At 37.6% G+C, this 27870-nt stretch overlaps 1 protein-coding gene across 1 annotated transcript; it reads left to right on the top strand.

Moving 5' to 3' along the window:
• LOC142336651 (uncharacterized) lies at positions 1-27870 on the top strand. The gene is made up of 6 exons (XM_075385561.1): positions 1-104; positions 14339-14525; positions 14700-14982; positions 19736-19867; positions 19973-23808; positions 27532-27870. The coding sequence occupies exons 1-6, from the start codon at positions 1-3 to the stop codon at positions 27868-27870; spliced, it is 4881 nt and encodes a 1626-aa protein (XP_075241676.1).

The raw sequence follows: 27870 nt of genomic DNA, 5'->3' as shown, positions 1-27870 counted from the left end.
ATGGCAGCAGGACCAGAGCAGACTGATTCACCATTTCATGAAGCCTGGATCTTGAAACGAATTGCCATGATCCAAATGGCCCTAATAGAACCAGCACAACAATGGTATTCACATCTTCCACTAGATATTAAAAATAATTAGCATGCGCTTTGCCGTGATTTTCAGAAAAAATTTGATAACCAACAATCGCACACACACGCGAATTTATTGCTAGAAAGCATATTACGTGCTTCTGGTGAACAAATTAAAACGCTAGCACTTAGAATAGAACAAATGACTCGAAAAGGATATGTTAACAATGCCCCAGATATGCGAAATGCACAAATGAATGACGCACTCGTCAAAACACTCGATCCACAACTAGCTAGAATAGCACTTAAAAAGATTGCAAATTACAATTCAACCGCATTGGATTCACAACTTCCATTTGCACAACTTGTCGAAAAAATGCACCAAGAAGATATTACAAGAACACATATTGATCGACACAAATTAAATACAAATTCCACTCTTTCACCATCAATTAATAATTTCTCCCTTCAGATAGATAATCTCAAAGTAGATGATATACACGCAATGGAACAAGATACTGCTCACGGAATAACTGTAGTACGACACAAGTACTCAAATGATCCTAACTTCAAAGGAAAATCACTCTTCCTAAAACTTTACAAAAATGTTCACGTTCAGGATATAGTATTTCTATGTGCCTTGAGAAAAGTATACAAAACCACTTGATAAGCCTATTTTTTTAAAAACAAACTTTTAATAAAGCAAAGAAAGGCAATCAAGATCTTCCGAACAGACCAGTCACATCGAATAACATGACAGGTAAACCGTTTTCACATCGCTCTCGCAGCAATAGCAGAGAACACCGAAATCATTCAAGACACAGAAGTCCAAATAATTTCTCACAAAATAACTCAAATCCTATAATGGGAACATCAATTTTAAATCACCAAAATGAAATGGTTCACCATACCCAAGACCAAATTTTCAAACTAACTCTCAATATAATTCTGGACCACAATCACCTCAGTATAATCGGGACGGAAATCGCTCACGACGAGCGTTCTCACGAATTAGACTTCATAATATTAGAAATTACATTAATTATTTGCTAGATCAAGAACATTCAGACAACACTACGTCAAACACTGAAAATACAGACACCACAAATGTCTCTGAGGAGACACTCCTCGAACAACAATATAAGGATTTACTTTTAGAGTTAAACCATGACACACAAGATTAAAATTTTAATTTCCAAGAAGAATGTAACACTCTCACAGATGAATACATTTTCATTGGAATGAAATCAAAGAATACCACAAATTACAGCTGAAATTATCAACATTTTTTCTCTCAGCAGCAAATAATTCTAAATTACAGTCAAAAGGTACAATAAAACTTACACTCTACCCAGTTGTAACTGAGAGTCGAATTCTCAAAATTACTTCGTTTACACTCATTTTTCAAATATCAAACAACAATTTTAATATTCTAGGCACACCTCTTCTCAAAAAATACGTAGATTCACTAAAATTTTCATCTCATACATTCGAGATCAAACATAAATATGATATAAAATTACTAAAATTTTACGGTTCATCAATTAAACCACCTCCGTATTATTCACGATTGTTTCCATTAATTGGAGATCACTCAATATATTTTACACCCTCTGGACACCAAATTGTAACTCATTTTTTAACCGCATATGATTGTAAGAATGAAAATGCGAGTGGTACCATCCTCTATGCATCTGACTTTTCATTCATACCAATACGCAAAAATATGTTTTTCTCTGTAATGGATATAAATAATCTCGAATATTCTTATCAGTCGTTTATCCAAATATTAATACAAAATCCTTCGAATCATCCACTAACACTCGTAAAAGGAATAATTGGATATGCACAACAAGATGTTTCACTTAACGACTATCAAACCACAAAATATCGCATAAATGAACTCATATAATTCATGGATGATTATACTTTGAATTACCTCACACAAGGTACGTCAAAAACACTTAAAAAACTCTATTGCTTAAATCTTAGTAAGCAAAAAGAACAAGAATATAAATCACAACAGAAAAAATTCACCATATGTTTTGATGTCCCAAAATTCACTGAAACAGATAAAGAACTTCTCACCACGTTTAATTTTGAAAACACAAAACCAACACAAACACAGTTTGAAAAATTAGCACAACTCCTCACACAATTTTAAAAATGTTGCGCAACCTCCAAATTCGATTTTGGGAAAATTAGGGTAGAACTAAACCTTCCCCTAAAAGCAACAGCTATCTTTAAAAAGCAACGAGCTGCTCATTTTTCACTCCAATTACAAAATAGAGTACAACACTTATTCGACATCTTAACACATTTTGACGTCATAGCAACCGTAAATACAGATTCTTTAACCACCGGAAACACATTTTTTAACGCGATAATCATCTTAAAAAAAGAGAATCACTGAAAATTGTCCTAGACGCTCATCAATTAAACACAATGATTGACGAAACAAAATGTAGTTGGCCCGTACAACCAATCCAGATTATTTTAACACGGATTAAGGGACCAATTTTCTCTATAGCTGATAGGAATAGCGCATACAAACAAATGCCACTTAATAAACCATCACAAAAACTCACGAATTTTGTGATTGCTGGACAACAGTATTGTTTTAAACGCCTATTCTATGGTATTTCTATTGGCCCAGTAGCTTTCTCATCCTTTGTGAGCAGTATGTTTAAACCACTAATTAGAAAAAAATAAAATAATTACTTATTTTGATGATGTTTTCATCAAAGATACAACAACAGACACAATGTTGCAAACACTTACTCACTACCACACTATTTTAAAGAATGAAAACCTCAAAGCCGCTCCAGATAAATCTTTCTTCTTCTTAGATTCCGTTAAATTGTTAGGACACCAAATTCAAAATAACCACATACAACCACTGAAATCAAAAATTGACGTATTTATAAAACTACAACCACCCAAAAACAGAAAAAAATTCAAATTTATGTCGAATTTCTCACTTTTTTTTCAAAAAATATATAAAACCTACAAGTCATTCATCGACATTTTTTTCTCCAACTCAGAGATACAACAGATTTTAAATGTTTTTAAATGGACTCCTGAATTACAACCAACATTTGATAGAGTGAAAAAGGAACTTACGGACGGAACACTTCGCCTCGCAATGCCTAATTCAGGAAAATCATTTTATGTCCTCTGCGATGCCTCTAATTATGGGGTTGGAGCTGCACTCCTTCAAATAAAATCAATTTCGAAAAATGGAGTTAGTATCGGCAAACTCTCGTCTATTTTCAACTACAGAACTTAGACTATCCACCATTCTTCGCGAATGTTCAGCTATCATTTATGCACTTTCAGTATACGAGTTCCTTATTCAAGGATCTAAACACCCAATAAAATTTTACACTTACCATAAACCAATTTTATTCTTATTCACACAGAAGAATAGACCAAACCACAGAGTTTACAAATTTCAACAGAAGAATAAATTTTCTCTACCTCCTGTAAAAACAACATACGGGTACTACCACTTACAATATATACCTAACAAACACCTGATCATAAAAAAAACAATCTCCACGCTGTCTCTAGAAAAAGATTTTTCTACTAGACTCTGGTACAACACTTAATATTTTAAATACTGACACTTGGAATGAAATCAAAGAATACCACAAATTACAGCTAAAAGCATCAACATTTGTTCTCTCAGCAGCAAATAAGTCTAAATTACAGTCCAAAGGTACAAAAAAACTTACACTCTACCCAGACGAAACTGAGAGTCGAACTCTCAAAAACACTTCGTTTACACTCACTTTTCAAGTATCAAACACCAAATTTAATATTCTAGGCACTTTTTTTCTAAAACAAAAAAGTTAGATTCACTAAAATTTTCATCTCATACACTCGAGATCAAACATAATAACGATTTAAAATCACTAAAATTTTACGATTCATCAATTAAACCACCCCCGTATTATTCACGATTATCTCCATTAATTTGAGATCACTCAATATATTTTACACCATCTGAACACCAAATTGTAACTCATTTTTTAACCGCATATGGTTGTAAGAATGAAAATGCGAGTGGTACCATCCTCTATGCATCTGACTTTTCATTCATACCAATACGCAAAAATATGTTTTTCTCTGAAATGGATATAAATAATCTCGAATATCCTTATCAGTCGTTTATCCAAATATTAACACAAAATCCTTCGAATCATCCACTAATACTCGTAAAAGGAATAATTGGGTATGCACAACAAGATGTTTCACTTAACGACTATCAAACCACAAAATATCGCATAAATGAACTCACTTAATTCATGGATGATTATACTTTGAATTACCTCACACAAGGTACGTCAAAAACACTTAAAAAACTCTATTGCTTAAATCTTAGTAAGCAAAAAGAACAAGAATATAAATCACAACAGAAAAAATTCACCATATGTTTTGATGTCCCAAAATTCACTGAAACAGATAAAGAACTTCTCACCACGTTTAATTTTGAAAACACAAAACCAACACAAACACAGTTTGAAAAATTAGCACAACTCCTCACACAATTTAAAAAATGTTGCGCAACCTCCAAATTCGATTTTGGGAAAAATAGGGTAGAACTAAACCTTCCCCTAAAAGCAACAGCTATCTTTAAAAAGCAACGAGCTGCTCATATTCCACTCCAATTACAAGATAGAGTACAACACTTATTCAACATCTTAACACATTTTGACGTCATAGCACCCGTAAATACAGATTCTTTAACCACCGGAAACACATTTTTTAACGCAATAATCATCTTAAAAAAAGAAAATCACTGAAAATTGTCCTAGACGCTCATCAAATAAACACAATGATTGACGAAACAAAATGTAGTTGGCCCGTAGAACCAATCCAGATTATTTTAACAGGGATTAAGGGACCAATTTTCTCTATAGCTGATAGGAATAGCGCATACAACCAAATGCCACTTGATAAACCATCACAAAAACTCACGAATTTTGTGATTGCTGGACAACAGTATTGTTTTTAACGCCTATTCTATGGTATTTCTATTGGCCCAGCAGCTTTCTCATCCTTTGTGAGCAGTATGTTTAAACCACTAATTAGAAAAAAATAAAATAATTACTTATCTTGATGATGTTTTCATCAAAGATACAACAACAGACACAATGTTGCAAACACTTACTCACTAACACACTATTTTAAAGAATGAAAACCTCAAAGCCGCTCGAGATAAGTCTTTCTTTTTCTTAGATTCCGTTAAATTTTTAGGACACCAAATTCAAAATAACCACATACAACCACTCAAATCGAAAATTGACGTATTTTTAAAACTACAACCACCCAAAAACAAAAAAAAATTCAAATTTATGTCGAATTTCTCACTTTTATTTCAAAAAATATATAAAACCCACAAGTCATTCATCGACCTTTTTTTCTCCAACTCAGAGATACAACAGATTTTAATTGTTTTCAAATGGACTCCTGAATTACAACAAACATTTGATAGAGTGAAAAAGGAACTTACGGACGGAACACTTTGCCTCGCAATCCCTAATTCAGGAAAATCCTTTTATGTCCTCTGCGATGCCTCTAATTATGGGATTGGAGCTGCACTCCTCCAAATAAATCAATTTTGAAAAATGGAGTTAGTATCGGCAAATTCTCGTCTATTTTCAACCACAGAACTTAGACTATCCGCCATTCTTCGCGAATGTTCAGCTATCATTTATGCACTTTCAGTATACGAGTTCCTTATTCAAGGATCTAAACACCCAATAATATTTTAGACTTACCATAAACCAATTTTATTCTTATTCACACAGAAGAAAAAAAACCACAGAGTTTACAAATTTCAACAGAAGAATAAATTTTCTGTACCTCCTATAAAAACAACATACGGGTACTACCACTTACAATATATACACAACAAACACCTGATCATAAAAAAAACATTCTCCACGCCGCATCTAGAAAAAGATTTTTCTACTAGACTCTGGTACAACACTTAATATTTTAAATACTGACACTTGGAGTGAAATCAAAGAATACCACAAATTACAGCTAAAAGCATCAACATTTGTTCTCTCAGCAGCAAATAAGTCTAAATTACACTCAAAAGGTACAAAAAAACTTACACTCTACCCAGACGAAACTGAGAGTCGAACTCTCAAAAACACTTCGTTTACACTCACTTTTCAAGTATCAAACACCAAATTTAATATTCTAGGCACTTTTTTTCTAAAAAAAAGGTAGATTCACTAAAATTTTCATCTCATACACTCGAGATCAAACATAATAACGATATAAAATCACTAAAATTTTACGATTCATCAATTAAACCACCCCTGTATTATTCACGATTTTTTCCAGTAATTGGAGATCACTCAATATATTTAAAACCCTCTGAACACCGAATTTTAACTTATTCTGTAACCGCATATGAATGTAATAATAAAAAGGCGAGTGGTGCTATCCTCTATGCATCTGACTTTTCATTCATACCACTACGCAAAAACATGTTTTGCTCTATAATGGATTTAAATAGTCTCGAATATCCTTATCAGTCATTTATCCAAATATTAATACAAAATCTTTTGAATCATCCACTAACACTCGTTAAAGGAAAAATTGGATATGCACAACAAGATGTTTCACTTAACGACTATCGAACCACAAAATATCGCATAAATGAACTCACAGAATTCATGGATTATTATACTTTGAATTACCTCACACAAGGTACGTCAAAAACACTTAAAAAACTCTATTGCTTAAATCTTAGTAAGCAAAAAGAACAAGAATATAAATCACAACAGAAAAAAATTCACCATAATTTTTGATGTCCCAAAATTCACTGAAACAGATAAAGAACTTCTCACCACGTTTAATTTTGAAAACACAAAATTAACACAAACACAGTTTGATAAATTAGCACAACTCCTCACACAATTTAAAAAATGTTGCGCAACCTCCAAATTCGATTTTGGGAAAATTAGGTTAAAACTAAACCTTCCCCTAAAAGCAACAACTATCTTTAAAAAGCAACGAGCTGCTCATATTCCACTCCAATTACAAGATAGAGTACAACACTTATTCGACATCTTAACACATTTTAAGCCGCTCCAGATAAATCTTTCTTTTTCTTAGATTCCGTTAAATTTTTAGGACACCAAATTCAAAGTAACAACATACAACCACTCAAATTGAAAATTGACGCATTTTTAAAACTACAACCACCAAAAAAAATTCAAATTTATGACGAATTTCTCACTTTTATTTCAAAAAATATATAAAACCTACAAGTCATTCATCGACCTTTTTTCTCCAACTCAGAGATACAACAGATTTTAAATGTTTTTAAATGGACTCGACGGACTTACGGACGAAACACTTCGCCTCGCAATCCCTAATTCAGGAAAATCCTTTTATGTCCTCTGCGATGCCTCTAATTATGGGATTGGAGCTGCACTCCTCCAAATAAATCAATTTCGAAAAATGGAGTTAGTATTGGCAAACTCTCGTCTATTTTCAACCACAGAACTTAGACTATCCACCATTCTTCGCGAATGTTCAGCTATTCAAGGATACACCCAATAATGTTTTACACTTACCATAAACCAATTTTATTCTTATTCACACAGAAGAATAGACCAAACCATAGAGTTTAAAAATTTCAATTAATTCTATTGAAATTTCAGAATTTACACATAGTTTGGACGGAAGCAAAAACCTTTCACTACCAGATTTACTAAGTCGCTCACTAACAACATGACTGCTTATTATTTACAAGCGACTCCTACACAAACGGCATCACCTGTAGTCCGTAGGAATACACAAATGATGTATCATTACCTAGGTGGCTCGGTGCCAATGCGAAAGTATATAAGACCGTTTGCTTGTACTGACCCCACCTATACAACAAAAGATTTTTTAAATGCTATCACAGCAAATATGGTAATGGCAGCAAGACCAGAGCAGACTGATTCACCATTTCATGAAGCCTGGATCTTAAAACGTCCCTACGTTTTATCAAGAGAATACATTGATTCATTTTCTACAGCCACTCATGAAGAATCACCACACTTTCCAATTTACTTACAGATTAAAAAGAATTATTTCAAAGTACAACCAGAAAAGGATCTTCATCTCCCTGTTTCATATTACGGATTTAAAATTAAAGCACTGCTTTTAGAGAATATGCAAAAAAAATATGCGCAACAAAAACTAAAGCACAGCTTTTAGAGAACGTGCACAAAAATATGCGCAACAAAAACTACAACAATTTAAAAATAACTACTCACTCTCAGAAAATTATCCTATCATAGAACACACAGATGTTACACTAAACACAAACAAAGCAGAACATTTCACACAGTTTAATCACGACGCAAATTATGCTGAAATAACAAATAGAATAAAATTTTCACTCCCAGCAATGGATGACTTTATACCAAAATCCCCAACACTCTATAATTACTTTTACGAAGAACAGACGTAAATAAATGATACGCTTCTCTATGAAACACAACAACAAGACCCAGTTCTCAAACAACCATTACTTTGGAAACAGTATAATAATTCCCCCCAACCCCTTCACTAACTATGCGAGCGAATAAAGGATTACTACACAATTATAGGCGTTTAAAAAATTTCATTATTAACGAAGGCAATAATCTCTTGTATTACATACAAGAAACAACGTCACCAGAAGTTTGTCTACCACTCCTTCTCCTAGTTATCTTTTATAAAGCACATTCTCATGATCTTTCAGGACACCCGGGTCGTGAAAATACACACGCAGCAATCACGGAAAATTACCATTTTTCGAACATTAATAGATGGACAGCAATACTCACACAAGATTGCTTGACTTGCCAAACTAGCAAAACCATGCCAAACCTCTTAATGCCACCACAAGAGCCATTTTGAGAAGTTTCACCATACTTCAATCACCGTATTTCAATGCATACAAAAGTTTCAATCTCACCGTCCTCTGATGGGAATTCTTACGTCTATGTTACTGTATACGCATTTACACGTTATGTTGTACTCCACCCTTCACCCAAAAATGATGCAACTCACTAATTCACAGTATTATTTGACCATTGGATTGTCAAATTCGGAATACCAGATGTTTTGGTAACAGATAATGGAAATGAATACAATAACGGAGAATTCACACTTTTCTGCGGCACATATAATGTACAATTCAAACCACGTACAATTCAAACCATATGCACCGTGGTCTAATGCACTCATTGAAAACAGTAATCGCCAATTAAACACATTTATTCGTACCGCCTTAGACTCACAATATGACACGTGGTCACAGAAAGTAAAAGTATTCCCGTTTGCCTTCAATTCACAAGTCAGGACCAATATGAACCTTCCAACATATGAACTTGTACTTGGTCAAAAACCAAAGAAACCCATAATGTTCAACCTATCTTCCACTACAGATAGCTTAGGAAACTGTAAACCCACAGACAATTCACCCTGCAATTCTTTACCTAATCATAAACATACTGACTGCTTAGGTCATCACCCTCAAATGAAAAAGTTACAGAATGGAACCTTTGCACAATGGTTTCTCAATCGTGAAATGATACACTCGGAAGTTTATAATGAAGTACAAAATTATTCAAAACCAAAATAAACATTTACGCACATTTATAAATTGCCATTTCGGAACGGCGCAACCACTCAAAATGAATGGTTATGTTTTAGTTGTAAATAAAGCCACACAAATTGGAGCATCGAAAAATATCCAATCACAAAAAATTGGACCTTACAAAACAATAGATACTCCTACATTAATTACGTATAAACTAGAAGATTTTTCTGGTAAGCAAATCACCCGTCATAGAAGTAATATAGTAGCATATTATCCCAAAGAACTCTTCATTCAAGAACAAATGGAGAAATATTTCTCTGATAATTCACTTTTAAAACTCCATCCAAAAAAGCCACCACTTATCAAGTCGAAGTCTGTCTCGTTTAGTCTAGACAATTTAAATGTACCATCCACAGATGACCTTCCCTCCAACTACCTTGCAACCCGTCTGAAATATCCGAACACACTTCAGAAAACTACACTGCAAGAAACAATCGTCTTCGACGACAACCAATAAAAGACTACAGAGTCTTTATACCACAATCAAAAATTTCGTCTTCAAGAACAACGCACATTTAACGTATTAGAACACACGTTAGACCGTTCTCCCCACTTTAAATAGCCAAAAACAATTAAGCATAACACTCTAAGTAGCTACTAAATATAATTTAAACAAGAAAACAATTCCCTCGTTCAGGCCATTCTTGGAATTACAGGCCATTCCCCACGATAATAATAAAAAGGAAATTAACTAAAAATTAAGTTAGTAACCGACCCACAGCTCGGCCGGGAACATTTCCCTAATCTCATTTAATTGCCAAGATATGACTCGGCAACTTTTTTGTACCAGAATAAAAAGTCGTGGTCAAGCAAAATCATATGGTCTAAAATCAGTTTTCAGTCCATCGCTCTCAACATTTAGTTGCTTCTTTCTTCTCTCTTCTTTGTCAACAACATTCAATCACTCTAACTTCAAACTTCTCTTTTGTCTTTATCTTCTCTTTATCTTCTAATTTTAAACTTAGGAAAATCTCTCTTTTTCTAAGTTCTAATTTTCATCTTTCACTCTTTCTCTCTAACAAAATAGAACTGTCTCAAAGAACAGTTCTTTTCCTTCTTTGACTTCTAACTTCCTTGACTTCGCTGACAGCTCACAGAAAGCTCAAAATATGCTCACGGAAGCAACAACAAAAGCTGTCAATTCGCAACTTTCAGTCGCACAGTACTGAAAGAATTCGTCTTGAAAAAACTTTACCAGGTATGCAAATAACTTCTCGACACAGACTAGAAGTTTTGTTTAAAAGAATACCCTACGCGCATACATTTAGATATATTCAAATATTTAAACCTAGACAATTCTGCTTTCGTGAGATATTGATCACATTCTATATTCACACACTTATTGCGAATGAGTTTTTTTATATTAAAGACTTTAATAACGAACACATTGCTCGTTTCTATTTTCCATTTTTTCCACCACAAGCAACATCAAAACTCTCTGAAATTCTTTATACAGATATTGTCTACACCGTTAATCTTGACGCTATCCCAGCCTCAAATGATATAAAATATATTAAAGAACTCCTAAGATTGGGTGAACAGTACCAACAAATTGTCAAAGAAAAACAGCACAACAAATGAAATTATATATCCAAACGTTATCTTTTCATTTGAACGAAACGACTATACAATTGCTGAATTGTTAACAGTTTTCTCTGCTGATTGTTTAGATCTCATCTATCTCCATAATGTCACACTGCGCAGCAATCAGAGTAAATGTACCTACTTTAAATCTCTTAATAATTGTTATCCCCACCTCTACTGACTATAAAATTTATTATTGCGATAATTGCCCCCAATTTGGGCTAAAGATTATCGTCACAATTGCGTCCTCTAATCAACAGTCCAACACTAACCCAAGTGCTCCCCCGTCTCAGAATTGCTTAGTTGGTCATACAGCGAAACAACTAAACAATCAACACCCAAAAAGTCATCATTTAAACTCTTTCATAAAAAACCAAAACACAAGAAATTGAGGAACACCCATACTCAGTCATTACTACTTCCAAATCTGCAGATAGACCTCGTCCTACTGGACACTCCCCCAACTTTACCCCATAATCGGTAATCCCATATCCCCCTCATCAAAGTCAAACGCAAATACACCAAACGCAAGCACAACAACAAAAACAACAAATAACCGCACAAAACTTATTGCTATACTCTGGTTTTCTACCAAATACAACACTACCTCCACCCAAACTTATACCAGCTCCTCAACGAGCACCACAACTTGAATTACCTAATAACTCAAACACTCCACAGTTCTCCACTCAAACAACAAATTTTGCAAACACCGATAAAACTAGTAGCTCAGAATTGCTACAGCCAATTCACACTGTCTCAAGTATTAATGACACCACACATGATTTTATGTCTCAATTAGTTCTCAAATTTTTTCACCTACTGCATCACAAATTGCGAATAATCCTTTTAATCCGTCACAAGGAGCAAAAACAAATCTTCTATCACAAGCACACTGGAATCACTCTTTTAATATAGTCAATTCATTACCTTCGTTTCAAAGCTCACTACCACTCAGCTTTCGGGGTACACCACCCATTATCACTATTAAGACCAAAATCACCTACACCAGATCCTGATCAACATTCTCGCCACTGTATTGGGAAACAACCCGATACGACCCGAACTTACCCATCTCTACCATTAAAATTAGATCCTAAATTTACTTTTCCCCAACATGCCCTCTTTGGAGACCATAACAACGGTGAACAATTACATAATTGGGCTAAACAACGAATCTCTAAGTCCTATAAAAATAACACACATTCAAAATCAAAGAGCTCACGAATTATTAAAACAATCAAAGATCACATTCTCTGTTGAAATAGTTGTCGAACAAGATAAAGTTATCCTTCACCCACAAGCTGCAACACCACCTATCTTTAGAGTTAGAACTAACCAATCAACTTTTGCTTGTCAAGAAATAAACCACAAATTTGATAGATTGTCTTCTATAATCCACACGCTGGACTTTCTTACACATGTCCGCAAATTTAGCAAATTTAATTTTCATGTTGCTTAATTTATTCTTTTCGTGTCCACTTCCAATAAAACAACCATTTAAAGTTGACCAACATAAAATTTCCGCATCAAAAACAGGCATACAAGATCTCGCCGTCACACACTATGATTGTTCCCCAAAGCATATCACAAATATGCAGTATTATAAGCTCAATAAAATTGGCGAATGTAAAATTAAGCCGGCCGATTTTAAAACCCTCCCCGCCCAAGTACAATTATTTTCACAAATTCGAACACTACAAGTACGCGCTTACGACATACACGCTAAACTTAGGGACAAGGAAAATTTTTGTCACAAAATCGCACTCAAAAGAGGTTTTCGGTTTGATCATGATCATTGGTGTGTTAACAATATGGAACGAACTTTCTTTCCCACATAAATTGAAGCTCGTAGAGAACTTGCACGCGTTAGTCTCATAAGTAATCGCCATAATCGCCCTCAAATGATACAATTTGATCTACTAAACGACGCCCGCTGGCAAGCAAAAATAGAAGAAAAACAAGGCCGTTTCCGACTTGACCGTTATAGACCTTTCGCCTTCCAAAACGGAAGCATGGTCTATAACACACGCGATCATAATTGGATTCCTAATGCCGCAGATAATCCCTGGGCTAACTGCCCCAGTAAAGACTCAGAACACGAATATCATGTCATGCACACACTAACATGGTCACTTCAATCAACTAAAATCACCCCCACATTTGATATTAACACAGGACAGCGACACATATTCGCAACACTTAAAAATCAAAATGTAATTTCACTCTTTCAATGTAAAGTCGTTTCATCATCGCTTTATGTATTAGAAAATCAACAAGTTTTGATCAACAAATCTCACTCGACGCAGACGGCGATGACACATATCGCTTAATACCCTTTATGGCGCGAAACCCCGTTAAAATTTTCACACCTGACAAGTTGAAAACCGCTTCACCCACACTGATTTTACCGCGCAAAAACTTGGAGTATACAGTCAACACGACTGGACCAAGTCAATAGACAAGATTAAATTTAACCAATTAGTCAATGACGCGGCAGAAAAATTTGAAGTAGCACGAGCAGTAAATTTTGCAGATATTGCAAAACAAGCACAATTACAAGCACAATTCTCACAATTACGCACAGAATATAATGATTACATTAACAAACTTCTTATTAAGAGCAAAGAATTCACCCTCCGCCGGCTTGATTGGCATGACTTGATTAATGGAAATTATTTAAAAGAATAGGGATCTTTGGACACCCTTAGTACGTATTAAAAAAATAGCCATGATATGGACTTTCTTTAACTTTTTACAATGCCTATTTGGCTTATTTCGTATTGCATTCAACACCTATAATTTAAAATCACTTTTATGACCCAATATCACATTGGCTAAAATTATAACCTCCGGAATTTTTGGAGAATTTTCACAAACAATATTCCATGTGCTACAATCCGATTCCACACAATATAAAACACCATCACCTAAAAAACGGCGCAGACACTCAATTGACAGTCGCACTCCACACTCTCAACATCAATTGAATTTATTACACAAAAAAATTGAAAAGTTCTCCACAACCAAAGTCTGTAGTCACGGCCAATTATGCAAGGGTGAACCGACTGCCTTCACCCGCCGCATCTTCCTTGAGCTCTGGTGAACTTCACCTGTACATAAACAGTGACACGAGCTCACCCTCAGTTCCTGTAGGACCGCAAAGCTCGTCACAAGATCTGCTCCTCCAGGAAACCAGCCAGGTGCGTGCCACAGCCACCTCCACTCTTCTCTACTGCACACACAGCAGTATCTGAATCACAACCACCACCCCAGCCTACGAGCATTCCCTCTTGGGCAGATGAAGTAGACACAGCAGAGCACTCTGGCCGCTCAACACCAGAAACAGTCGTCCTTAATTGGGCGTACTCTGGTAGGGTCCGTGGAGCACGACCACGATCACAGCCACTGGTCTACCCGCCGCGAGAAATGCCAACACCGCATACAAAACGCCCACCGGTACCCTCACCCCCGTACGGCCCGACCATACCACCTCTCAGGCCACAACAGCCTTTCCCTCAGCCACCCCCTACGATCAACCCACGTCAACAGACAACTACCCGTGTACTGACCCCTCACCTAGGAGGCCTCCACGAGCCACAGCACACGAAATATACCCCGTTCGTTCCTCACTAATACAGGCTTCACAGTCGTCTACCCGTCACACAGCGAGCCCTTCACGAGGCCCACAAACCTCATCTTCTCGAGGGAGACCTAACCCTTTTGCACCAACACACGTAATTCCACACTGGTCACAAGGATCAAATTTCCAATTTCATGAATTTACAAACCCTCTCGGCATTAATACCATAAAGGGTATACATGTGCCAGAGAGGATCAATTACACTTCCAACCCGCCTCAGCACACACTGAAGCCCACAAGCAGTTCCTGTTCTCTTGAACAATTGGAGAACGAATATGTTCATGAAGGACGGGATAAAGATTTACCACTCGAATGCCTACACTTTCCTCTAAACCCTCGCTTCACGGAACCATTTTGGCATCTGTCTTAGTACTTCTTTGCACTTGCAGATCGCCCAAACAACTACCTCAATATTTTCTTCACTCGCGACACTTCACTCTACAAAATCTATGCTAAATAAAACCCTTTTCACTGGCAATTCGGTTTTTTGCGTCCCACACAGATGGATGTAAAAAAACTACCCACAAAATAAATTGAGTGAAGATGTTTCACACGATGCACAACTACTTATTTGTGCAACATCATTTTCAGCACACTAATGCGATTGTTCAAATGAGTTTGCGTCTTCAGTACGCTAATACTAAGCTGACTTCATCCTACTACATGAATTATAGTTACATCATCGAACCCAACTATTGTGAAGGCACCCTCCCTAATTTTGATCCTACTTTTTTCCACTCTTTTCTCTTTAATCTTTTCTCCACTCTTTGCCAAGACTAATCGCCCCATCCTCATCCCGATCGAATATCTACAAGGTGGAGAAGGAGGCACCTCGAAGTGTACCTATGGCCACATTTTCAACCTTCTCTACAGAGAGTGGATGGTCGATAAGCTAGACAGCCGGCAGCCATCACAAGAAGAAACACAGATCTTCAATCACCTCCTTGCGTTACAACAACGCTGTAACGTTGACCTGTATCGTCGTGCCCTTGCTGTTTGTCTGGCACGGGGTGCGGAATTCCTCGCCTTCTTCCGTGATCCAGACAATCGGGCTCCGGACTTCGAGTTCGAATATAGGACGTAGGCCACTGACCTACAGCAACACCTTGGGCTCACAGACCCACAAAAAGAGACTCACTGATCTCAGACTCATCTGAAACTCTTTTCCTTTTCCTTTCTTTCTCTTTTTACTTTCTTACTGTCTTTAGTTTCTTCTTTCTAAAAACTATATTTTACCATATTCTTCGCTTTTTCTACAAGACTGAAGATTAGGATCAGTTCTTTTCTTCTTCCTCCCGGTCGGGACTTACGAAAGAAGGTATTAAATTTCACCAATAGATTTAATAGGGAAAATAGCTCACACAGTAGCTAAATGATGGAATTCCACCAGAAGGTAAGCTGGTAAATCCAACTGGTTCAAACTTTGTACCAGGTGGAGTTAAACAGAAATATCCTCGTGCAAACCAGACAGAGACTACGACTACAAGCAATCCTCCAACTGGGAATAAATCCTCACTACAAAACAGTGAGAGCAGTTGGACATACTCTCAACAGGACTGACGTTACTGGCCAACACACCCTGTAACTGTCACCCTTACTGGTTCCACAATCAATCTCTTCACTGACGACAATAGTCACTACTTCACTGACAGGAACTCTAGACGACGACACAAGTCACAACCCACTTCAGAGTGGACACAACTCATCACTTACATCACCCTACCCTTCAACGAGGATGACACATTCAACGTATTTCTGCTACACTTCACAAATTCGGATTTGAAACTCTCAACCCCGGATGGATGTAGCAGTGGAAATACTGAATGTAAACCTTCAACCAATCAGAGACTGAGAAGACACTATTCTCTTTTATATAAATAGAACTGAACTAACTGTAGTCAGTCTTTTAGTTAGATACACCATGTGTATACCATTGACTCCGGTGCTATACTTCTTAACCACCGTAATAATAGAAGTTTAATCTCTGTGTTTTATAGAGTCGGTTAGTCTTAGAGATATAGGTAAGTTCGCGCGCAGAAATAAGTAGCCCTAGCTTTTTATTCTTTAAGACTGTAAACGGAGCCCACATCGGGTCTGCCTTACTCATGTTCATGCCTCGGACATGAGTAAGCTGTCACATGCGACTACTGAAAAGTTGCTTTCATTTTATCTTTAAAGCAATTATTTTATACTCTTTGCCATTTTTATGTTTTTTTAAATTTTTTGGTTATTACTTTGATTTCTTGCAAAAAGAAAGAAGTTAAAGTGCTATTCTCCGGGGTAACTGTTTTTGTTTGGATTGACAACAGCTGCTTTTGCCAACTCTGATCTTGGAACATATTCCGCATTTTCCTGAAAATAGCAAATTGACATTCTAACTGCTATGTACAGGAACTTTCCTCGAAGACTAAAAATGACAAAAACTCACAAGAAGTTTATCAACTTGCTCTAAAGATTTCCGTTGGAACGAACTGAGCTCCTTTGTCTATTCAATTAACCAGCTCAAATATTCCAAAAAAGTTTTTCCGTGTTTTCTCTATCCTCATAATTTTCTCAGGTTGCAGAATTCCGAAGATGTTCTTAATGCATTTTGCAAATTTGAGAGAACTAGGCTGACCTGAGCCTTCTCTTAATGCTTGATAGTGTAGCAATTGATACAGCGTAAAACATTGGAAGAGACAAAGTGATCATTATTTGCTCACGTTTGAGTTCTAATTACTCTTTTATGGCGAACGTCTTTGCAAGTTTTCTATGAGTTACAGATTTTTCCTTCCTATGTATATGAAATTAAGTCCGTATATGGTAACTGGGAGAGACATACCTATTTAGTTTTAACGTGAATGTTTCTCTGACCAGTGTGCCAATATTTTGTTTCAAGCGATACAAAGCTCAATATGCTTTTCTCATTCCTTCACTCTCAAAGATGTTCAGGTAATTTCACCTGAACCGTGTTCAGGCAATCAGAAGGTCACGTGAATTTCAGATGTAACTTTATTTAGAGTGTTCTTCTAGTTGTCAATGCCATTAGGGATGGTTACAAATACAGTCCTACCCTTTTCGCTCTATTTATTTTTTATAAAATACATCTCATTGCAAAGAATGCTTTTGTTGGCTTCTTATGATTGCAAATTTTTCAAACGTTCTATGTCGAGACTCATTTTGTTTTCTTCTATCCATTTTTTTCATTTGCAGTCAGGTCAGCTTTAATTTTCTTCATCCCATTTTTGTATTGATACAATCTTCATCCTTCTGAAAGAAAAATGTTCCCAAAAAATATGAATATTTGGGATACATGTTGTGAACTAATGAAACATTAGTACGCCAAAGAATGAACCCTGAGGAATACCACTTCTCACCTCCAGCTACTTTGAGTTCTCAATTTCAACTTTCAAAATCTATTTTCATATCTATTGATGAGATGATCAAACGTGATTTGTAGCATGCATCCTCTCATTGTCATTTTGCTAATCCTGTCATCAACATTGATGCCCAGTGGATTATTTGCCATATGTGCACTATTTACCATCTGTGCCCGATACTGATTCGACATGGTTAAGAAAAGTCATGCAAGTATTCAGCCATAACAACATCAGAAATCGTGAAGAACAGTCAATTTAACAAAAACTAGAAACTGAAAACTGATTAATTTATACTAAACCAATGTAATCCTTTATTAATTCAATAATCAAATAAATCTCACAAAGTTCCTAAGGCGGCCAACGTAACATTCTGGCGCCCAACAAAAAAATGGACAGCTAAAATTTCCTTCTCGAGAATTTTTTTTTCTCGTGATCAGGGCAGAGAAGGAAATTTTAGACAAAGACCCATCCCAACCAACCCAACCCGAGGCAACCCATCATCGCCCAACCCAACAGAGAGTTTATATCTGGGACTCCCTTGATTACTTTATTCTTATTTCCTTTGACTCTGGTGATTCGACAGTAATTTCCCCAGTGTTGTTTTTTTCTCGCACCTAGAGAATTTTTTCCGGACGTGTTAAAAATTTGCAATAAATTTCAGTCATTTGTTTTATTGCTCCGATACCGCCATTAAAATTTTATTTCGCTATTGGCAAAACCAACGTTTCGTACCGTGTGTTTTGGCATAAATCTCTTTTTGTGTCCGGATTTTACTGTGGTTATTTGGTAGATTTTGAGTTTATCATTCTGGTATTGGTATTTGATGGTATCCGGTAAGGTTCGGTAGGCTTGGTAAGGTTCGGTAAGTATTTGTAAGGTTCGGTAAGGCTTGGTAAGGTTTGGTAAGGCTTGGCAAGGTTTGGTAGGTATTGGTAAGGTTCGGTAAGGCTTGGTAAGGTTCGGTAAGGCTTGGTAAGGTTCGGTAAGGCTTGGTAAGGTTCGGTAAGGCTTAGTAAGGTTTGATCAGGTTCGGTAAGGTTTGGTAAGGTTCGGTAGTTTTGGTAAAGTACCGTATCAACGTTTTGGCAGGGTTTAGTACACTTTGGTAGGTAATTGTTAACCGGTAGTTAAATAAACAGGTTTTGGCCTTGAGATTTGGTTAACAATGCTACTAACAGTGGCTAAATTAAATTCAAAGCTCTAGACCCACTCAACAAAACAGAGTTAATGGTTCTTACTCGAACCGGAAAATCAACAAGAGTTAAACATCAAGAGAATTCTACGAGTTCACAAACACCAGCAATGGGTGAAAACGAAGAATCCTCAGTTGATCCTCATTTGAAGCACATTAAAAATCAAAAGCTAATGTTTGAAAGCGAAATTGAATCCTGCATCGAATTTGTTGTTTCAGGAATCGATTCCGGGGAGGACACGGAAACTCTAGAAGAAACATTGAGCGAAATTAAAGAGCTGCAAGAGAAACTCGACAACTCCGTTCAAGAGCTTTTGGACATCTCACCATCAGAAGACGCAGATACGCTCTGTTTTCAACTTAGCAAACTAAAATTCAAGATTCGAAAAACAACCGCTGCCCTCCGCAAACACAAAAAAGAAACTTAAAGCGCAGAAGTAAGCAATGTTTCATCAGGCAACTTAAGGGTAACATTTGATAGTAGCAGCAGTAACCCAACCATTCTTAACACTAACAGGACCTCTACATATTTCTCAGCATCCGCTGGGAACGAAGTGTCTTGTCCAATTTTTTCATCGGACTCTGCAGCGCCCGCTAGCTCAGTTCAATCCAATTCCATTGCGCCGCCGGCTAATATGGAATCCAATATTGGTTTCTCAACGGCTACTTCATCTGGAAATCCTGTTCACAGTGCCTTGTCTTCGGAACCGTTTCTTGCTAATTCAAACAGTAGTTCAGTCAACCAGGACACATCATTTCATGTTTCGAACAGCAATCAATCATGGAGATTCCTTTCCAATCAACAATTCTCAGATCCGTCGGCGTCCGCTACACTTGGCTCTGCTTCATATCAGAACCCCATCTCTATGTCCACTTGTTTCCAGAAATCTGTACCCAAGTTGCAGGCAACAAAATTTGATGGCAACCCACTCGACTGGATGAAGTGGTTCAGCATTTTTCAAGCCACAATAGATCGATCGCCTATGTCATTATCAGAAAAGATGATACATCTTCAATCGCTATTAACTGGAGAGGCAAAGCATTTAATAGATGGATACGGCTGCAACGGTAGTCTGTATGTCCCAGCGTTGAATCGTCTTGAGGAACACTTCGGAAACCCAAACCGGATAGTAAATGCTTTTCTTGATAAACTCTCGCAGTTCAAACCACCTAATCTGATTGTCCCTGAAAGTTATACCCAATTTTCAGCCTTTCTCTTGACCCTAGTGGATACATTTCAACAACTTGGATTCAATCACGACATCCATTCTACTACAAATCTCAATCAGGCATTAAATAAACTTCCGACACCAGTCCGCCTGGACTGGAACAAGTATGCCCTCGAAAAATTTTCACTCCAGCCGTCTCTTAAAGACCTTTCTGATTGGTTATCAATCTACGCAAAGGCTTGTAGAGATTTGCCAGCGCCAATTTCGATAACACGACCCAGCCATGGAAGATCAAACTTTGCCCATAAACCATGGATTCAGAAAACTCAAAGTCCCTTGCCCTCATCTACGAGAACGACAAGCAATGGTCAACAAGGTGGCTCCTTTTCAGACGGTAACAAACAAGGCCCCTCCAGAACTGTTGTTTGCCCCAGTAATGAGACCTGTCAATATCTCTACAAATGTTCTCATTTCCAAACCCTCTCTCCTTTCGATCGGAGAGAACATGTCAAAAACTTAAAACTTTGCTTCAACTGCTTTGGCAGTCATCATGTTCAACATTGCAATTCAAAAAATGTTTGTCGAACTGGCAATTGTGGCCGAAAGCATCATACTCTGCTCCATGAGAGCTTTGGAGACAATAATCAGAGAGTGAAGCCGCCATCGGCCGTTAAATCCGTTCAATTACATGGAACAGGACAAGTAGCCCTTGTTCCGGTTGAACTTTCCAATGGTGTAAAAACTCTTGATACTTATGCGTATCTAGACAACGGAAGTTGTCAAAGCTTGCTGCTTACATCTGCAGCATCAGAATTGGAGATTGACATGAACACAGTCGCTAAAATGCCTATCAGTGGCTACCATACAACTAGAGAAATAGACTGTTCTCAAGTTTCTGTCCAAATCAAGCCATACAGATCTCAGAATAGCTCAGTAGTTTCAATCGATGTGCTAGCAGTACCAGATCTCAATATGACACAAGTTAAAACCAGTGAGCTGAACAAGCTTTGTAGTAAGTTTGATCACCTTAAACACATCACGTTTCCAAATGTCAAACAAAATCAAGTGTGTATAATCATTGGAATTGATAACCTTGAACTAATCCACTACAATGAGATAGTTAAAGGCCCGAAAAACACACCTTGGGCTGTCAAGACACCATTAGGTTGGACTTGTGCCGGAAAGACCAACATAATTGCAGATGAGCAAAATCCAGTTCTCAAAACCCAAATTTGTTCCCATGGCCAATTGGACAACGAACTTTTCACTAAAGTTCAGGAATGGATGAAGATCGAAAATTATGGCATTGCATCCAAGAAAAAAGCACTGTCCAAGAACGATGAAAAAGCTTTGGAAATTTTACAATCCACAACCAGATTCAAGGATGGTCATTACGAAGTTGGTCTCTTGTGGAAAGAGAACGCAAAATTGCCGAATAACAGATGGCTCACTGAGAAACAGTTGAAGCAGCTAAAAGCAAAGCTTTCCACAAAGCCAGTATTAAGAGAAAAATATGAAGAGACTTTGCAAAAGGACTTGCAAAACGGATATGTTGTAAAAATTGATCCTTGTACCGACAACACAAAGTCAGTTTCTTATCTACCTCATCATCCGGTCTCAAACGAAAATAAGCCCGGAAAAATTCGACGGGTGACAAACGCATCCAGCATCTTTCAAGGCCAATCTCTCAACTCAAATCTGTTGAAAGGCCCGGACTTGCTCAGCAATCTTGTTGGGATTATTTTGCGTTTCAGAGAAAGTCATATCGCAATATCCGCTGACATTGAGCAAATGTTTATGCAAGTCAAAGTTGCTCCTTCAGACCGTTCATATCTTCGTTTCTTGTGGGATCACAACGGCAAAATAGAAGAATATGAATACACTAGCCACATATTTGGTGCAACGTCATCACCTTGCATTGCATCGTACGCTCTACGTCGCTCTGCAATAGATAATCAGAAACATTTTCCTGAGGTTTCCCATGTTGTTGAACGCAATATCTACATGGACGATTTGTATATTTCCACTGACGACGTTGAAAAAGCTGTAAACATAATGAGCAGCACTAAAGCTTGCCTGTCTCTTGGGGGTTTTAACCTCACCAAGTGGAAATCTAATTCGGCTGCATTTTTGCAACAAGTCAGTAGGGATCAACTTTTAATCACAAACGAAGCTTCACCTCAAATTCAAAAGGTCCTCGGATTACCGTGGAATGCAAAAACAGACACTTATGTAATCGAGAAGAAACTTTTCAAAAAGTTTCCCTTGGATAACACTATGGTAACCCAAAGAAAACTTCTGCGGTTTGTGGCATCCATTTTTGACCCCCTAGGTTTTATAGCACCGCTCACCATCCGAGTTCGTAAAAGTCTACAGGCCGCCCTGAATCATGGACCAAAATGGGACAAACCATTGGACCTCAATGAATTTGCAGATCTAACTCAGCTGCAAAACGAACTACGGGAATTCCGCGAAATTTCAATACCTCGCTGTTTATTCATTAACAAAGCAATAAAGGAAACAGCTCTCCATACATTCTCAGACGCGTCGGAATATGCACTCTCAGCAGTTTCGTATCTTAGGATTGAATACATTGATGAAACCTTTCAAGTGAAATTCATCATGGGAAAAGCCCGCGTAGCTCCAATCAAAAGAATGACAATTCCAAATCTCGAGTTGCAAGCCGCCGTCTACGCAGCTCAGCTCGCACAATTTGTGACAGAAGAGCACGACCTTCAAATTAATGAAAAGGTTTTCTGGTCCGATAGTACAACAGTTCTTTATTGGCTCAGAACCCCAGAGATACGTCATCGCATATTTGTTGCTAACAGGTTGGCGAAGATACTTGATGTATCAACAGCACATGACTGGAATTACTTCACGTCAGCTGACAATCCAGCCGATGATGGCTCAAGAGGCTATGAAGTTAAACAGATGAACTGCAGTTCTCGATGGCTCAACGGTCCTTCTTTTCTACAGTTACCAAAAAGTGACTGGCCAAGTCAGGACATCTTGAAAGCACGAAATTCAAGCGTTCTCATCGTTCATGCGTTGCAAACCGATCTGCACTCAGCAATTCAATGTCCCATCGACATTGCACGCTTCAGCAATTGGAATCGTCTGGTTAGAGTTGCAGCATACTGCTTCTTCTTCCTCGATCGCTTGAAAAAACAGAGCAGTAGCTTATCGCTCGCACATCACACAATGGCTTACAAGTGCCTCATCGGCGTTGCTCAAAGTCAGAACTTTGGAAGTGAGATTTTGTCTTTACAAAAAGGCAAGGAGATACTTTCGTCGAGCCCTCTAAAGACACTCTGTCCTTTTGTTAATGGAAAAAATGAACTCCGCGCCAAAGGCCGGCTGTCTAAGGCAATGTTCTTAGAAACTGCTCGCAATCCGTTAATTTTAGACGGGGTTAACCCAATCGTTAAGCTCCTCATCAAAAACACTCATGTGGTGAATAGTCACTCTGGTGTTGAACAAACACGTTCCTTTCTAATGGAATACTATTGGATTCTGAAATGCCGAGCTGTCGTTAGACAAACAATACGTCAATGCATTCCCTGCAGAAGAATGGCTCAAGAAATTAGTCCACCTCAGATGTCAGATCTGCCCAGTGAACGTTTACCGCTACAAAATCACTTCGCGTTTGCCACAACAGGCCTGGACTTCATAGGTCCTTTTCCTATAAAACAGTGTGGTAAATTTGCTACCCGTTATATCCTTCTATTTTCATGCTTAGTTGTAAGAGCCGTTCATTTGGAAGTTTCTGAAAGTCTTTCTACAGATTCTACAATGAGTTGCATCCGCAGATTCATTAGCCGCCGCGGAAAACCAAAAATATTTTATTCTGACAACGGAAAATCTTTTGTCGGCTCTTGTTCCGAATTGAGAAAAGGAATAGAAGCTCTCAGATCCTCGCGAGAATTTGCATCTAAGCTCCACATCTTAGACGCAGATATCAATTGGAAATTTAACCCCCCTCTGGCTCCGCATTTTGGCGGCAGCTGGGAAAGATTAGTTCAAGTTTTCAAACTCTCCCTCTACAAAGTTATTGGCTCAAGAACGTTAACAGACGAAACGCTGTCGACATTCACTTGTGAAATTGAGTCCAACATGAATTCGCGACCATTGACGAATGTTTCTAGCGATATAAACGATCCACTCCCTTTAACGCCAAATCATTTCCTTTTGGGTAGACCCTCAATCAATCTCCCTTCAGGAGTCTTCTCTCAAAGCAAAGTAGCAGTTACTAAATCTTGGAAAACATCACAAATTCTAGCCCAACATTTTTGGAACCGATTTATTAGAGAGTATCTCCCTAACCAGCAGAAACGCTCAAAATGGCATAAAGTAAATCAGAATTTAAAAGTTCACGACTTAGTCTGGATTTTGGAAGATTTCACACCTCGTGGTCTCTGGCCTCTAGCAAAGGTAATTGAAGTGTATCCAGGCTCGGATAAAGTAGTTCGGTCAGTCAAAATAAAGACTGCATACGGTGAAAAGATCCGCCCCGTTCTCAAGCTAAGTAAAATTTCTGAAGAGTAAATTACATTCACATTCAACGGACAAATTCACATCATTTTAGCACTCAGCCTGCATAAATTCCTCCTGCAGAAATCTACACTATCGTTAATGTGCAGTCACATCACTTACTTGTCGATCAACATACGATTTAATAAATCCAGTACGTTAAAAGGTCCGTCACTCTTGAGTGGTTATAGTTAGGTACAGGTAGGTACAAGCCGCAACAGGTAGAAATCTCGGTTTTTTTGTGCTGTGTAGAAAGTTTCTACACCGCAGCAACCTCCGCTGTAGCCTTTTCCGCTTGTGTCGCAATTTTTGGGTATTACATTTTTTTGCCTTTACCCGCTCCGTCAGTTGGAAACGCCGATTTTGAAAATCATTTGCTTTGTTATCTCTTGTAACCATCTTTTTCTTCCCTCAGTTATTTTATCGGAATTATTTATTGGCTACAAAGTTTTTACCTAACAAAGCATCGTCTTTACGGAAGCCGACTATTCTTTGCAACCCTGCAAATGGGGCCGGCGATGTCATCAACATTGATGCCCAGTGGATTATTTGCCATATGTGCACTATTTACCATCTGTGTCCGATACTGATTCGACATGGTTAAGAAAAGTCATGCAAGTATTCAGCCATAACAACATCAGAAATCGTGAAGAACAGTCAATTTAACAAAAACTAGAAACTGGAAACTGATTAATTTATACTAAACCAATGTAATCCTTTATTAATTCAATAATCAAATAAATCTAACAAAGTTCCTAAGGCGGCCAACGTAACAAATCCTGTTCTCAAATTCTCAAGTTTCCAAGAAATCAGTGTAAGGCTCATCAAATTTGTCATTTTCGTGGTCCTATTTATCGTCGAGGGCTTCAACAATATGTTTATAGAGGGCGCAGTCATGTTTGGAGTCTCTTTTAGTTTCTTCACAACTATCGTGAAGATGATAAAGATAAAGAAGAATGGCAAATCGTATTAATTCCGTCTTTCAAAAATAATAATTTCACTACTCGGCAGTAAAACCGGTCAATATTTGCCAAACAGTCTACAAACTCGTTTCATATGTCCCTAATTGCCTTCACCTGTTTAAACCCAAGTTGCAAAAACAAACAACTAATCGATCAAGAGATTTGCAAGAGTAATACCTCACAATTATAATGCAGCTTGCAAACATTGCCTTTGCCGACTCATCTTCAACTAAGTATATAGGCTGAAAGCACTAGCCTGGTCCGCGGTACGTATGAAGGATCGGAAAATAGACGCAATTTAAGACTAAAATAATTGCTGCATAGCCTCAAATACTATAATAAGAAATATACCTGAGTCAAGCGCTAATCGCTTCACTAAGGGAACAAGTTAAAACAAATTTATTTTACCAAGTTATTTGAACAAAGTATATTTATATGCAGTCTACAATTGTCTTTTAAACTTCGTTTTTATTTTACTACTGACCTATTGATCTTGCTGATTCTTGCTCCATTGATTGTCTGCATTCGTAGTTGATCCAAAATCAACCAAATCGTCAAAATTGAAAAACCAAACAAAATATATCACAAATATTGAACATGAAATGTATTAGTTGAATTTAGTAACAAAAATAAGCAAGAAAGCGGGGCTCATGCGGTTGATTACACCATAAAACAAATTATATTACCTTGTAAATGAAGTACCAATTTTATACCCCTCATTTAGTGGAAACACATATGAGCATTTTTTTACTTGTATATTGTAATTTACTAAGTAAATTACTTGAAATATGGGAGTGTGGTTCTGATTGCAGTTTGTATGCATGAACATAATAGGAAAAATGCCGGGGATAGGGCCGGTAATTCCAAGTTCATGCTCCATGCGGTATTTCTTACCAAAAGAAAAGAAGCAGAGTTATGAATTCAATGCTTTTTATTGGCCAAAATTAAGGCATATAGAAAACTAAGATAAAAGGAGGACTCTCAAAAATGCAAAATCAGTTGTTTCGGACTTTTTGGAGCTTCAACAACGGATTTGGCCCTCTCTCCAGCTATCCTCTCCAGAAGACTCCAATTCAATCTTCTAGCAGCAACTCTACTATTCTTCCCAGTCCAGTAACCAACAGCAGTAGTCAAGTTGCCCCCTTGCAGAGGAAAAGCACAGGACCAAAGAGGGGACCAGAAGACCGCGAGGCTCAGCAAAAGGACTTGCTCCAAATAACGAGTTTGAGCATGCATTAGGCAATATAACAGTTGTGGTGCCAGAGAGGCCACTGCTAGGAAGAATAAGACGATTTCCAGCTTCAGATGACACAGCCAGGAATTGGAGCGGGAGGATGTGATTGCGTTGCAGTGGCACATGCGGCAAAAGGCTCCCAGGCCCAAGTACCCAGCAACTTCCCGTCGAAGTTCTTCAACTATTTCGACCGTTGGACGAGACAATCCCTTCTGTCTGTCAAGCGGAAGGGATGATGCTCAGCCAAGAGGAATTCTGCCAACGTGCCTGATTGGTTATGTAATTGACGAGTACTACATACTCCCGACGCAGTGCCTGCAACAGGAAGCAGGACACCCAGCACCAGCACTACAGATTCAATTCAATGAGTTGAGGAGCAGCGTCTTAAACTACCAAAACTTGAAGACGTCCAATTCAGAATTCAAGAGTCCGCAACCGACGAGTGCGGAAACTTAG

Source organism: Convolutriloba macropyga, chromosome 3, assembly GCF_964194025.1.
Source record: "Convolutriloba macropyga chromosome 3, txConMacr16.3, whole genome shotgun sequence".
NCBI lineage: Eukaryota > Metazoa > Xenacoelomorpha > Acoela > Convolutidae > Convolutriloba > Convolutriloba macropyga.
This window is presented reverse-complemented; position numbering and strand designations above follow the sequence as displayed.

Excerpts from the sequence above, each read along its gene's own strand:
- LOC142336651 (XM_075385561.1), top strand. The coding sequence starts at position 1 with ATGGCAGCAGGACCAGAGCAGACTGATTCACCATTTCATGAAGCCTGG. Across the intron at positions 14,983-19,735 it reads GGCTTCACAGTCGTCTACCC|GAATCGATTCCGGGGAGGAC; the intron begins GTCACACAGCGA and ends TTGTTGTTTCAG. Across the intron at positions 23,809-27,531 it reads TCAGCAATTGGAATCGTCTG|TGGCACATGCGGCAAAAGGC; the intron begins GTTAGAGTTGCA and ends ATTGCGTTGCAG.